Source organism: Aythya marila (assembly GCF_965140915.1).
Source record: "Aythya marila genome assembly, chromosome: 11".
Classification (NCBI taxonomy): Eukaryota; Metazoa; Chordata; class Aves; order Anseriformes; family Anatidae; genus Aythya; species Aythya marila.
This window is the reverse complement of record NC_139052.1, coordinates 8,505,706-8,518,932: the sequence shown is the minus strand read 5'-3', so window position 1 is coordinate 8,518,932 and position 13,227 is coordinate 8,505,706. Positions and strand designations below refer to the sequence as shown.

General features: G+C 37.4%; 1 protein-coding gene across 3 annotated transcripts in view; it reads left to right on the top strand.

The window, feature by feature from the left end:
- The window catches only part of SCAPER (S-phase cyclin A associated protein in the ER), a 184,614-nt gene that overhangs the window by 49,290 nt on the left and 122,097 nt on the right, over positions 1-13,227 (top strand). For all 3 annotated transcript variants that reach the window (XM_082769215.1, XM_082769213.1, XM_082769214.1), the window contains exons 6-8: positions 5,426-5,526; positions 6,638-6,754; positions 9,243-9,403. In XM_082769215.1, coding sequence (XP_082625341.1) covers positions 5,426-5,526; positions 6,638-6,754; positions 9,243-9,403 — 379 coding nt within the window. The remainder of the gene's footprint in view (positions 1-5,425; positions 5,527-6,637; positions 6,755-9,242; positions 9,404-13,227) is intronic.

Sequence of the window (13,227 nt, the reverse complement as noted above, 5' to 3'; positions counted from 1 at the left end):
TTCAGGAAGAGTTATGTGTATATTTCTTTCTAAATAAATACCTTGTGGCTGTGTTGTGACAGCCAATGCCCAGTGAAAATCTATTCTGGAACCATTCTTCCTGCCTTTTTGGACACTTAAATTTTCATTGTTGTCATCTTCTGCAGATGGATGAAAATCATTGAAGCTAACGGTAAGGGATAGGAAAATCAGGTAGTGATTGGGCATTCAGCCTCACAGATGGAAGTGGTTGAGGTATTTCAGGATAATAATTTATGGTTTTTAGAGCAGATTTGGAATAGATAGCCAGCTGCTAAAAGCCACCATCTCTTCAGACTGGCAGTCTGGATGATCCTATTCCTGGCCCTTTGTGCTTAATAACGTATATACTGCTTTTGTGTAAATAAATTGTGTGCTTTAAGTTCTTGCACGTGTCCTCTGACATCTGGAGGAAGATTTTTTCCATAGCAGTGACACTTCTTAGGAACACATCCAGGCAGGTGTTGAATATGTCCAGAGAAGGAGACTCCACAGGCTCTCTGGGCAACCTGTCCCAGTGCTCTGTCACCCTCACAGTAAAGAAGGGTTTTCTCATTTTCAGATGCAGCTTCCCATGCTTCAGTTTTCTGCCCATTCCATCTCGTCCTGTTGCTGGGCACCACTGGAAAGAGTCTGGGCCCATCCTCTTGACACCCTTCCTTCAGCTATCTATATACATAAATATTCATATATTTATATGCATCTTTGTTTAACCTAACCCAGAGCTGGCTTTAAGTGGTTGTAGTTCCAAGTACAAAGGAATCTACAAGGAAGCCATTTTGCACTGAATTACTAAAACACCTGATTAACATTGAAAACATAAATTGAAAGAAAGAAGGAACCTATGTTGCCAGCTAAAATGTACTGGAGTACATGAAAATGGAATTTATTCTGCTAAATACATAATCTAAAATATTCAGCATAGATAATTTAAACAAAGCATGCTTAATTTGTAAAGGAAAATGTGTATTTCTATCCATGAGAATAAGCTGCAGTACAGATGTGGTGACTAAGTTCCTCTCTCACACTGCAATTTAGAATTGTAGTGACTTAAAAAACATGCTATCTTCTGTGCTTTTCTCTCTCTCTCTTTTCCCCTTCCTTGTTTGAGAATAGGAGGATAAGTGGAGAAGATGAAGTTTCAAAGCAGCTGCATGATTTCCAGGCAAAGTGAACCTCTGGTTTTAAAGGCTATAATCGACCTGGCTGGGACCCAAGTCAAGATGGTTCTGATTCAGGAGTACAGGATTATTCTAATACAGCTATTCTATTTATAGAGAGACTTTCTGATTGGAAAGGCATTAATATGATCAACTGAAGAGTGTAGAAGCACAACTTAAATATACGTATGTACATAAAAGCTGAAGCAGTAGTTGCGAACTGGAGAAAAGGAAATGCACAGAAAAAAGCTTTTTAATGTGCAGGGCTGTGAATCAGAATGATGGAGGAAACAGGAGCTGTATTGTGTGTGTTTTTAGTCGTGTGTCACTGATTTTTCATTTAGCTGTTGTTTTTTTTTAACAGTACTGCTTTCTTTTTTAGTTTGAACTGCTTCTTTAAAAATTGTGTGGGATAGATATGACCTTGAAAAATAATGGGATTTAAAATTGTTTTGACTCTAGTGCAGCCATACTCTACCCCATAAAGGTTCCTTTTTGTCAGCACCTTCTCAAGTGGTACGAGTTTCCACTGCTTCAGCACCACAGGGTATATCTGCTACATGCAATACTGCAGGTAAGCTAGAGAGCTGTATTGATGTCCAAGACCCAAGAGCCCCGTGCGCCGGTATTGTGTGTCAGTAGGACAAAGGGATGGCGCCAACCATCCTGCTGTATGCGCCAGTAACTAGAATTAATTACAAACCAATCGAATCCGTTGCAGCCAATTGGTAAACTAATTGGTAATTTTAGCTGTACATCTATATGTAGTTATCTGGATGCCTGTAACGGCGCTTTCAGAGCCACTTTTGTTCTGCTTCATCCTGCCTGACAAAATGGCCCTCATAGCTGTAGGGAGAAAGATGTGCATCAGTGAATATGGGGCCGCTCCAGCTGCTTGTCTTGTTTGTATTCCCTTGTTCGTAAAACATGACTCGGATTACAGCTGCATGGTTCTGCTCTGATCATTTCTGATAATGTGCAGCTAAACATTCCTTAAAATAGGGTAAGCCATTTATTGTAGTTTTTTCATGTGCCAGCTCACTTCAGAAATATAACTCATATTCAGATTGATTCATGTTTTTGTGAGGAATATCTCAGTGGCAGACTTGAAAAATAAATGATTCAGAATTAAATTTTGCTTTCTATGCCCTTATTGTTAATAACAGTCAGCACAACTTAGTGTAGGCTAACTGAAATGTATTTGAATTGAATTAGAAAGCTGAAATTTTATTAGCAAAACTGGAGAAAAAAAAAGAGCTGGCTAAAATACTTGACTTGTTCATTTTTTGGAGCAGACTTTAACATGCAAATTATTTTAGTGTTGTAAACTAACTGCCTTGTAAGAAAGATTTTTGCTTGCTTTTTTGTGGAGTATTTCAAAACAAAGAGTAACTTTCAGATCAGCAGTGGTACTATGTTTGACTTCCTTCTGACTTCTCCTTTATAACAAACAGCATATGTTCTAGGTCTGTCGTACATCCTAGTTAAAAGGATACTTCTGTGCAAACTAAAGCTGACTTTTAAACTTGCATGTGTTAAACAAAATTAATAATCATCTTTACATTTTGTACAGAAAAGAGTTTTGCATGTATAAAAGGTCCTTTTTCTGTTAGAAGTAGAAGTGAATAGGAAGTGATGCTACAAAAATAGAGATTAGTTGGCTTTACTGTAGTAGAATTCTTACTGTTTTCAATGTGTTTTTTTTTTTTTTTTATTGTTTAAGATTTTTAGTTATACACTTAACTAATAGGTTTTTATTTTATGTGGTAGAGACCAACGCATAATTTGCAATCTTCTTCTAACTTCAAGACGTTGCAATGTTCTGAATGAAACTGCAGCACACCTACATCATTTCTGACAGGGAATGGTTAAACCTGCCCAAGAGCTATGGGATGGAGTACGTTGCTCTTAAGATCTCTTCCAGTTGTATTATTTTATAGTATATAAATCTTTCAAGCCATGCAATATGTTCACAAATGCAGTTTTTTTGTGATTAACTCAGGTAAAAATGGGTAAATTCTTCAGCAACTCCATTATAGTTCAAAAATAACTTTTAGAATGGTAGAAAACTAACTGGTTTGTAATGGTAAAGATTGTAATACCAATAGTCTGGGTATTGTAGTTGTAGGGTCTGGGCTTGTAATCATTCTGTAGTGGAGGATTTGCAATTAGAGACTTTTGGTCACTTATTAAGGTGTACTAATCAGAGAGGAGAATGTAAGCTTGGCACTTTGCAGGTCATCTTGTCTATTTCGCAGTAACTTTGTCAAAGGCAGTCGTTTTATAAACCAGATTTAATGCAGCCATCCTTTCTATTCTGTCTGTCAAAATAGTGCCATGAGATTCTCCTTAAAGTTCCTTTATTAGTATAATAGTGCTGATAATCTAATGTGGCAGTAGGATGTCTGTCACAAACCCAGATGAGCACAGGGGCATCCATCTGTGCCCCCTTTGAAAGATCTGCACTCTTGAAAGACCATAGGAACAAGGTACAGTTGGCTGTACTTCAGGGCTCAAGATAAGATCACCCGTATGGTGGACCAAGGGAAACCAGCTGATGTGATTTTTTTGGACTTCAGCAAGGCTTTTGACACGGTTTCCCATAGGATCCTACTGGACAAAATGTCCACCATACAGCTAAATAAAAACATCATACGATGGGTGAGCAATTGGCTAACGGGCAGGGCCCAAAGGGTTATGGTAAATGGGGCTGTGTCAGGCTGGCGGGCGGTCACCAGTGGGGTCCCTCAAGGCGTCATTTTAGGGCCGGTACTTTTCAATATTTTTATAAACGATCTGGATGTAGGAATAGAGGGTATTTTGAGCAAGTTTGCTGATGACACCAAACTTGGAGGAGTTGTGGACTCAAATGAGGGCGTAAAGGCCTTACAGAGGGATCTGGACAGGTTGGAGAGCTGGGCGATCACCAACCGCATGAAGTTCAATAAGAGCAAGTGCCGGGTCCTGCACCTGGGACGGGGAAACCCTGGCTGCATGTACAGACTGGGCGATGAGACGCTGGAGAGCAGCCTAGAAGAGAGGGATCTGGGGGTCGTGGTAGACAGCAAGTTGAATATGAGCCAGCAGTGTGCCCTGGCAGCCAGGAGGGCCAATCGTGTCCTGGGGTGCATCAAGCACGGCATCGCTAGTAGGTCAAGGGAGGTGATTGTCCCGCTCTACTCTGCGCTGGTGCGGCCTCACCTCGAGTACTGTGTGCAGTTCTGGGCACCACAGTATAAAAAGGACATGAAACTGTTGGAAAGTGTCCAGAGGAGGGCTACGAAGATGGTGAAAGGCCTTGAGGGGAAGACGTACGAGGAACGGCTGAGGTCACTGGGCCTGTTCAGCCTGGAGAAGAGGAGGCTGAGGGGAGACCTCATCACAGTCTACAACTTCCTCGTAAGGGGGTGTCAAGAGGCAGGAGACCTTTTCTCCATTAACACTAATGACAGGACCCGCGGGAACGGGGTTAAGCTGAGGCAGGGGAAATTTAGGCTGGACGTCAGGAGGGGGTTCTTCACAGAGAGGGTGGTTGCACACTGGAACAGGCTCCCCAGGGAAGTGGTCACTGCACCGAGCCTGTCTGAATTTAAGAAGAGATTGGACTGTGAACTTAGGCACATGGTCTGAACTTTTGGGTAGACCTGTGCGGTGTCAAGAGTTGGACTTGATGATCCTTAAGGGTCCCTTCCAACTCAGGATATTCTATGATTCTAACTAATTTTTTCTAATGCAAGGATTTCTGGATTCTTCAGAAGGAATCCCCTTCATCTGATACAGTTGCCATTGTGTAACTTGGTGTTCACTCTGCAGACAGAGGAATCACCAGCAGTATGTTTTTATTCTTCCACAGGTCTATAAGAATGTATACACTTTTATTTTATTTTATTTTATTTACATATTGGATGAAGTATTTTAAAGGATAATGATTTTGACAGAAAACAAACCAACCCTCAAACAGTAGTATCTATGTATATTAGGAATTATTTTCTTGCCAAATTTTTCTCTTCTGTCCTTAGATGTTGGTGCTTGGAGAGATCTTGGAAAACATGTTTTTGATAGAATAAGTGTTTTAATGTTTGTTGACATAAAAATCTTAACTGTTTGGGCTTCCCCGCCCCCCTTGTTTTTATTTTTGATAGGAAAGACGCAGGCCAGTAACTTTCCTACTTCCTACTCACTTCTCTTTTTGGGGTCATAGGAACTGTTTTTGAAATACTAAGGTTTATGTAATGGTTGCTTTTCAGGAAGTCCTGATGATGCTTGATAACTATGTAAGGGACTTCAAAGCGCTGATTGACTGGATACAGCTACAGGAGAAACTAGAAAAGGCTGATGCTCAAAGCAGGTAATGAGACTTTTATTTTTTTCTCTTATCTATATCCAAAATGCAGACTCATGATAAAAGTCATTCTGCAGCAGCCATTTAGCAAATAGAACCACTTTTAATAGCTGTTGTAGGGAACCCAGAAGAATATTTTTCTTTTGGAGGTAATTGATGTGAGCATGTAGTGGGGATTCTTTCCTCCCTTGCAGAGTTATCAAGGAATAGTGGTGCTGGAAATGGAAGGGAGTTTGGAAGGATGGTATTAGAAAGGTAAAGCTGTTTACATCATCACAATTTGTGCCTTAAAAAAGGCACAGTTAAAGTCACTTATGTGAATTTTTTTTTTTTTAAACCCTTCTTCCCTAACAGTGGGTTCTACAAATTTGATTTTGTTCTTAATTGCCGGTTGTAATTTCCATGTAATCAGATTAGCTTCAAGAGCAAGAATTAAAAGTAGGAAAAAAAAAAAGTAGAGGCATAATAAAACTGCAGTTCTGGTTTCCATCTCATGCTCTGTCTCTTTGGATGAGAATACTTTATGTTAGTAGCAGTTAAATTAATTCAACCTGTTCAATTATCTTTGCTAGTAGACATTTATCAGTAAATGTTATTGCAGATTTTTTGTTACATCAGTGGTGTAATAGAATGAGTTGATGGTGATATATTGGGTTAGTTCTAATTTTTTATTTTTATTTTTTCTCCTGTACCAGGAGATATTTGTTACATATATTAAACAAAGCAGCATTTAAACACTATCAAATGCTCTGTTATATGGGATAAGACAATGTAGGTTTCTTCCTTGATTTGTCAGGGCTTTTTATGTGCATTGTTACAGTCACTAGAACTAGAGGGTATTTCCAGTTCTACCCTTAGTCATTTTCCTTTTACTGGTTGGTTTAATGTTTAGTCCCATACTGAAATTTAAAATAAGTGGTGTAGTTTAAAAGTGAATGATTTTTGATCTCAGTCTGGCTAGTACGGTTTGGATTCGGTGTGGAAACAATTGCTAAGATGCCTGATTATGTTCAGCAGTATTCCGTAATACTATAGAGCATTTACAGATCATGGTAAGGTGACAGAGGAATAGTTATTGAGAATTTTATTTTTAACCATTTCTTTCCTGAATTTGCAGACCTACTTCACTAGCCTGGGAAGTAAAGAAGATGTCTCCTGGACGCCATGTGATACCAAGTCCCTCAACTGATAGAATTAATGTGACATCAAATGCTCGAAGAAGTTTAAATTTTGGGTATGAAAACAGATAAGTCTATTAAAGCTGAAGTAAGGATTTATTTGAAGCTGAGTTAATGAACGTGCCATTTTTCTATAGTAATCAATATATTGCTTTGCTATTTATTAAGTCATACCTACAAATATTTGCATTAGTGGAAGAAAAGCATATGTTCTGTAAAGAAAAAAAAACTATCAAGGACATAATTTTTTTATTTATTTTATTACATATTTAACTATTGTATTTTATGTTCAGGTCTTTGGAATGACCAGTTGGTGTATTTCATGTTACCTATTTAATAATCTTCTACAAAACTAAGGTTAAAATTTGTATAATTGTAATTCTAAAATTACCTGTATGAACAATGCAAATGGCCAGCTGAATATGCACAAGTATTGATCAGAAGGAATGAATGTAAACTGAGTTTATTATGACTCTGAACAGCAAAATTGATACAAGTTTAAATATAGAGCATGTTGTATACTAGAATAACGCATCTTTCACTTATCTATAATGAAAATGACTGTGGAAGGAGCTCAACAAAAATATGTATAAGCACCATTTTAGAGCAGCACTGTCTGGTGCTGTTTCAGTTCTGGAGAGCACGTGTCCAATCTAGATCATTCTCAGACTGCGTTATTAATTCATTCAGGATTGATGAGTTCTAGAGCATGTACCGTAAGTAGTGACAGTGGCCTTGAGAGATCCATTAGAATATTTGGTCAGGACTGCTGAGTGTTCAGTTGTGTTTAAAATTTGAATATCAGAATCTATGAAGATACTACAAACTGGTGGAAAAATTACACCAACAGTGCTAGTGTCTTTGTATGCATTAATACCTACTTGACAGTGTTTGAGAGGTTTTCTGCTTAGATACGTGATGATTGGAGGAAAATATGTGCAAGCAGTCAAAGGAAAAAATTGAGTATGGAGGAAATAAAAGCTCTTTATTAAAAAAAAAGCTCAGCAAAATGTCTTTCCATTAAGTTTTTTCCATTTACAGTCTGGTCTTTGACAGTTTTACTATTCATTTGTATACAGCTTGCTTTGTAAATATCTACTGTAGTAGTTTGTAGCTACTTAAGTATCCTAATGCAGCCTGAGGTTTTGGTTGGCCTCTTTTTCTGATGTCCTCACATTGTATTGCATCTCCACAGGATCAGAGGGGATTGTAAAAACTAGCTAGAGTTTCATGGCATTATTCTTTATAGCTGTTTGATGGCTGACTTGATAAAAATGGGAAATACAACCACCTGATATCCCACTGGCTTAAAATAAGTGAGCAGTCTGGTTATGTAGGGGTTTTCTACGTATTTGCTTGAGACTCGCAAGATCTCCAAATCTTTATTCCTGCTTTGCTTTAGCTAATGATGCAGCTGGATTTGTTGGACCATCTTACTCAGCGTTATAATGTTTGGAAGAGAAATTGGTTCTGTGGTGCAGATAAAGTGAACCTTGTCACTGAAAAGAACTGGATGCTTCTTGAACAGAAGGGATGTTAATGTTTTCAAGTTTATAAAAATCATTTGGGTTGCGTTCATTTGAATAAAGTATCGTGGTTTTGCTCTAAGTGGTGGACAAAAGAAAAAATAAAATGAAAAACCATTACAGTTCTATCCATCCAGAAATTCAAAGTTTAGCAGAGTCATTTAGGTCTTTCTGGATGGCTCTCCACTTTATTTCTGTGGAGGAGGTAAGAGAAAATAGATGTATTAATTTATTTACTTAACTGTCTAATGAAACAAAGTACATTATGGATTTGTCTCATCTACATTTATAATTAAAACTGCACTTCAGTGGACTTCCTGTACATATAGTTTGACTACTCATATTCATAATGGTTGCAGCCCATTCTGTACAGTTCACTGGTGTGACTGGGCAGGAGTTGGGAAGACGCAACAGAAGAGCGGTTATACTTGGCTGTAACTAGGCACCAGACATTTAGTGTTATGATGTTACAGTTTGGTATCAGAGGATGTTTCTTGTGGCAACTGTTTCTACATCGCTGCGGTGTTGCATGTTACTTTTGCTTCTTGACATTTATAAATTTTAGTCTGAGAAGTTAGCTTCCTGTTAATTTGGTTTCATTGACTTTTACGTATAAGGAGTCTCACATGGAGATTTTTCTCCAGCTGCAGCATGGCTTGGTATCTCCTTCTGACGTCAGTGTGACTGGAAATAAGTAAGAGGCTATCAAGGTAGTGCCTGATACCTCCACCTGCTGATTTGTTGCTGTGTCCTTGTTTCTGTGGCTATGTGTACCTTTTTAATGAGTTGAATTTTGTACAGATTTTTCTATTAAGACATCTACTGAGGTTTTTAATGTTCAAGGAACACAGATTTTGAAAACTTGGGAGAGAGAAAATAGGTTCCAGTTTTTGGAAATAGATCTCAATCTAAGTCAGTAAAGACCAAGATTCAATAAGGGATGTAATGAGAAAAAGTTTTGTAATGAACCATTGTGCTCTTTGATTAGACACTAATGAGAGCTATGACTTCCATTTAGGAACCCATCAGTGACGATTTCTGCAACACGCCTGGCTCCTTCTGGTGTAAGTTGGGCTGATAAGGTAAAAGCCAACCATGGAACTAAAGCTGCTAATCCTGAGCTAGCAACACCGCCAACCTGCCTGCCAACTCCAGCACAGAAGTCATCACGAAAAAATGGCAAGTCTTTTTTAAATGGCTTATTTTCACAAAGCACATGCTATAAAGTTAGTTTAGCAGGTTACCTATTTTCAAATCGAAATGAAGTCCAATTTTGCATATCACAATATTAAAATTGGAATCAAGGATGGAGAGAAAAGATTCCTGCAGGTATGCATTATCATTGTGATAGCTAAGTTTGAGACAAAGTTGTGTTTTTGAGTATAGGTAGCATGCTAATGTATTTCCAGCAACTATAAATTGATCTGCTAAAACATTAGTGCATAACACCCCAAGAAGAATCTTCAGTCACAAGCTGATAATCTAACTGAGAGTGAGTCAGAGGTACAAAATTTCTTTGCATGAAACCTCTGTGTATGTTTTCTATACTACATCACTGACGTCAGGATCGTAGGAGAAAACAAAGAGCTGTCACTTCCAGGGAAAAAAAGAAAAAAAAAAATCATCTCTGAAGAACAATACGTGTCCAGGATTCTGTAAAAGAGCTCAAAAGTAGTTTTATGTGATCAGGGAGACAACATGATTAGAACTACACTCAGGTGACGGTGGCTGGCTTTTCTTTCTTTGAATACAAGATGACAACTTTTGCACACACTGGAGCTCTGATATTATTTTGAGAACTGCGTTTTTTCAATTTTTTTTCCATGAGTGGACCTGTTGACTTTCTACAAAACCAGCAAGCAAGGTGTAGAAATCAATATTCAGATGAAATTGTGAACAATCTTTTAAATTTTATTTTTGAAGAGAGAAAATACTGGAAGAGAATATATGTATTAGCATAGTGGTACATTCAATCCAGTGGTAGTAGAAATCCTGTATGGTGTTTCAGATACGTGATATATGAAGGAGATAAAATCTTGTTGAAGTGTCTTGCAAGTTAATGTAATTGAGTCAGTAGCATGCAGATTTTTATGCTTAGAAAGAACAATCAAAACCATACTCCAGAAGTGGTTGTTTGGATAGGATTTGATCAGTGCTGTTTGTGTAACAACATCTTGATCTATAAAGTTGCAGTGAGCTGGTTTGAGTGTAGTAGAAGTCTGCTGAATTTTCAGCATTGTAACTGTAAGTTGAATTCCACTTTTGACTTCTGTGTGTTGTTGAAAGTATTCATAAATTTTTTTCCATCGATTATCTTTCATACTAAAATGGCAGACTCCAGGCTGTTAAAATACCCACAAGAATGTCTGATGAAGGTATGGACAACTTCATTAACTATGCAGGGAATAAAAGTAGTCTGCACTTCCATATGGATAACATCTTCTTTAGAGGCTAAAAGGAAAACAAAAGACCTTATTCTTATGTTAGCTTTAGAAACTTAAAGGACTGAAGAATCCCTGTTGTTCTGTGTGTTGTTAATGGCCGTTACTTGCAGCTGATGAGCTCCAAATAGAGCAAAACCATTTAGGTCCTATAGTACTGGCCTGTAAGCTTTCAGTAATTTTTAATTTAAATGTACTATAACAGACCTGAAACATTTCACGTATAGAACTAACAGTCATTCCTTGTAGAGACTTTGTTTATTAAGAATCTCTTATCTCTAACACTGGAGAACTTCAATGATTTTCTCATGGCTGAATTGCAATTTTTTAATAAAAGAAACCAGATGCTTTTTGGAGTGTATTTTCCTTCATATGGAGGGTGGAATCTCTTGAGTAAAATCAAATTGATCTTGCTGACTGGAGCATGCATTATTGACGTAGATATGAGGCTTGTGTATCATCTGCTCTGCCTGTCCACCAGCTAATGCACTCTGCACAGCTGCTAGGTATGTTCAGGCCTTGTGGGAGACTTCCTACTGCTATCCTATAATGCACTCTTGGCTACTCTAAAGCCCAGTTGGGGTTTCCAGTGGCAAGATCTGCCTAAAACACTTTCTTCAGTGGCTTCAAACAGTGTTACCATTAAGCCTCACAATGTTTCTGTGAAATGGACAAGCAGTATGATACTGTATCTGTTTCAAGGTTGATAGGATTTCCAAATTTAACTGGAGAGAGAAAATGCATGGTTTCTCCAGGTATTTCTTTAAATGATTTTTCTTTTTTTCTGGATGCACATTTAAATGGAGTTATATCATCTTATCTGATTTCCCTCATTAAAAACATTGCTACCTTCAACATTTTCATAATTTGAAAAAAAAATCTGTATTTCAGTCTTAATTTTTTTCTACAAAATGAAACATAGTTTACCAGGGAAATAATTCCCAGGTGTCAGTGGTAAGAGGCAAGATGGGTGATACTGGTTTAGAATGTGTGTTAAGACTGGGAATCAGTGCTTACAGTTAACAGTTGTATGTTGTGAGTATGTAATTCAGGAGAATGTGCAGTTAAGAAAATGTGCACTTTCCAGAAATATTGAATGTGGTTTTTCCACATTTGCACTTGAAATGTAATTAATAATTGTTTTTTCTGTATTAATTGCTCATGTTCATAGTTGTGGATTGATTTTCTTTGTCATGTAGCAAGGACTTCAGATTTGCAGGACATACGGTCCTCTAAAGTAACTGTCCCAGTATGGGCTTATGGAAGAACTCATAACTTTCATGAATTGAGAACAAATTGTGGAAATGGCATCACAAACAGAAAAGAGCATTTTATTCCCGACTGGGTTGTCAAATTCTTAGACCCAATTTCTTTTGAAAATTTACAGTAATTCTCTTTTTAAAATAATTCACATGTATTTATAAGCAATCATTAAAAGTAGTCTGGTAATTTACATCTTTAAAAAGTCTTGCATGTTAACTCACCACTTCTTATTTTGTAAATTTTGTAAATTCACTACTTCACAGACTGCTACATATAATTTTATTTTTATTTTTCCTAGCTCTCATGTATTCTGTCTTGTAACTGTTTCATCTGAGTATACACTTCTGGATTTGCTTCCCGTTTCTCAAATAATCAGTTTTCCAAAGTGCCTCTCAGATACAGTAATGTTACCTTAGAGATAAAAAAAAAAAAAAAAAAAGGTGCTGAGGTTTAATAATGAATGGGGAAGGTCAAATACGCTACGGTAGTATATTACTTGCAAGTAAATTTTTAAGAAGGGGTATGCATCTCCTAAGGTAGGACTCCTAAGAGTTTTGCACTAAGTTGACTAGATTTATTTTAGTGATGTTGCTGATAAGGCTGCTTGGCCAGTGCTTCCAGGTGGAGTAACCTGGGAAGGATAAGGCCCTGGTGGCTGTAAGGTCCTCAAGATAACAGATGGCTTGTCACTTTCCTGTAACACAAGAGCAAGCAGGGACAGGGAAGCTCAAGAGAAACTAGAGAATGATCAAGGTAGTCAAATAAATTATTCATTAACAAAACTCGGCAAGTAATCAAACTCACCATGTGATACTTAGCGTGTGGAGATGGCTACTGGGCTATATGAAAAGAGTTCCAGGTGTATGCAAAAAAATGGAAGGGAGGATGATGCCCTAATGAGTGTTACCCTTGCTTCAGATTAGGAGCTACATGATCTAGTGTCAATAAATGTATTGGCTTTGCAAATTTTTCTTTAAAAACATGCCTGGAAATTGCTAATTCTTGAGTTTTGTTTGCCATTTAGATTTTATTCTTATGCTGAGCTCTTCTTTCTTATTTTCTTCCATAATTTCGGTACTTTATTAAATGATGTTTTATTGCCTCTCCCTTGAGTAATAGATTAGTTCCAAATTGTAATACTTTGTTTTGTAATCTTGCGATACATTGCTATTCTTAACCGTTTTAAAATGAAAAGATTGATCGTGCTTTTCATAAAGATGAAGCTACACGTTTTGAAAATTAGGATTCTTTACAGAACACCTGTTCTCATGATTTATTGTGCCATACTGTTCATTCAAG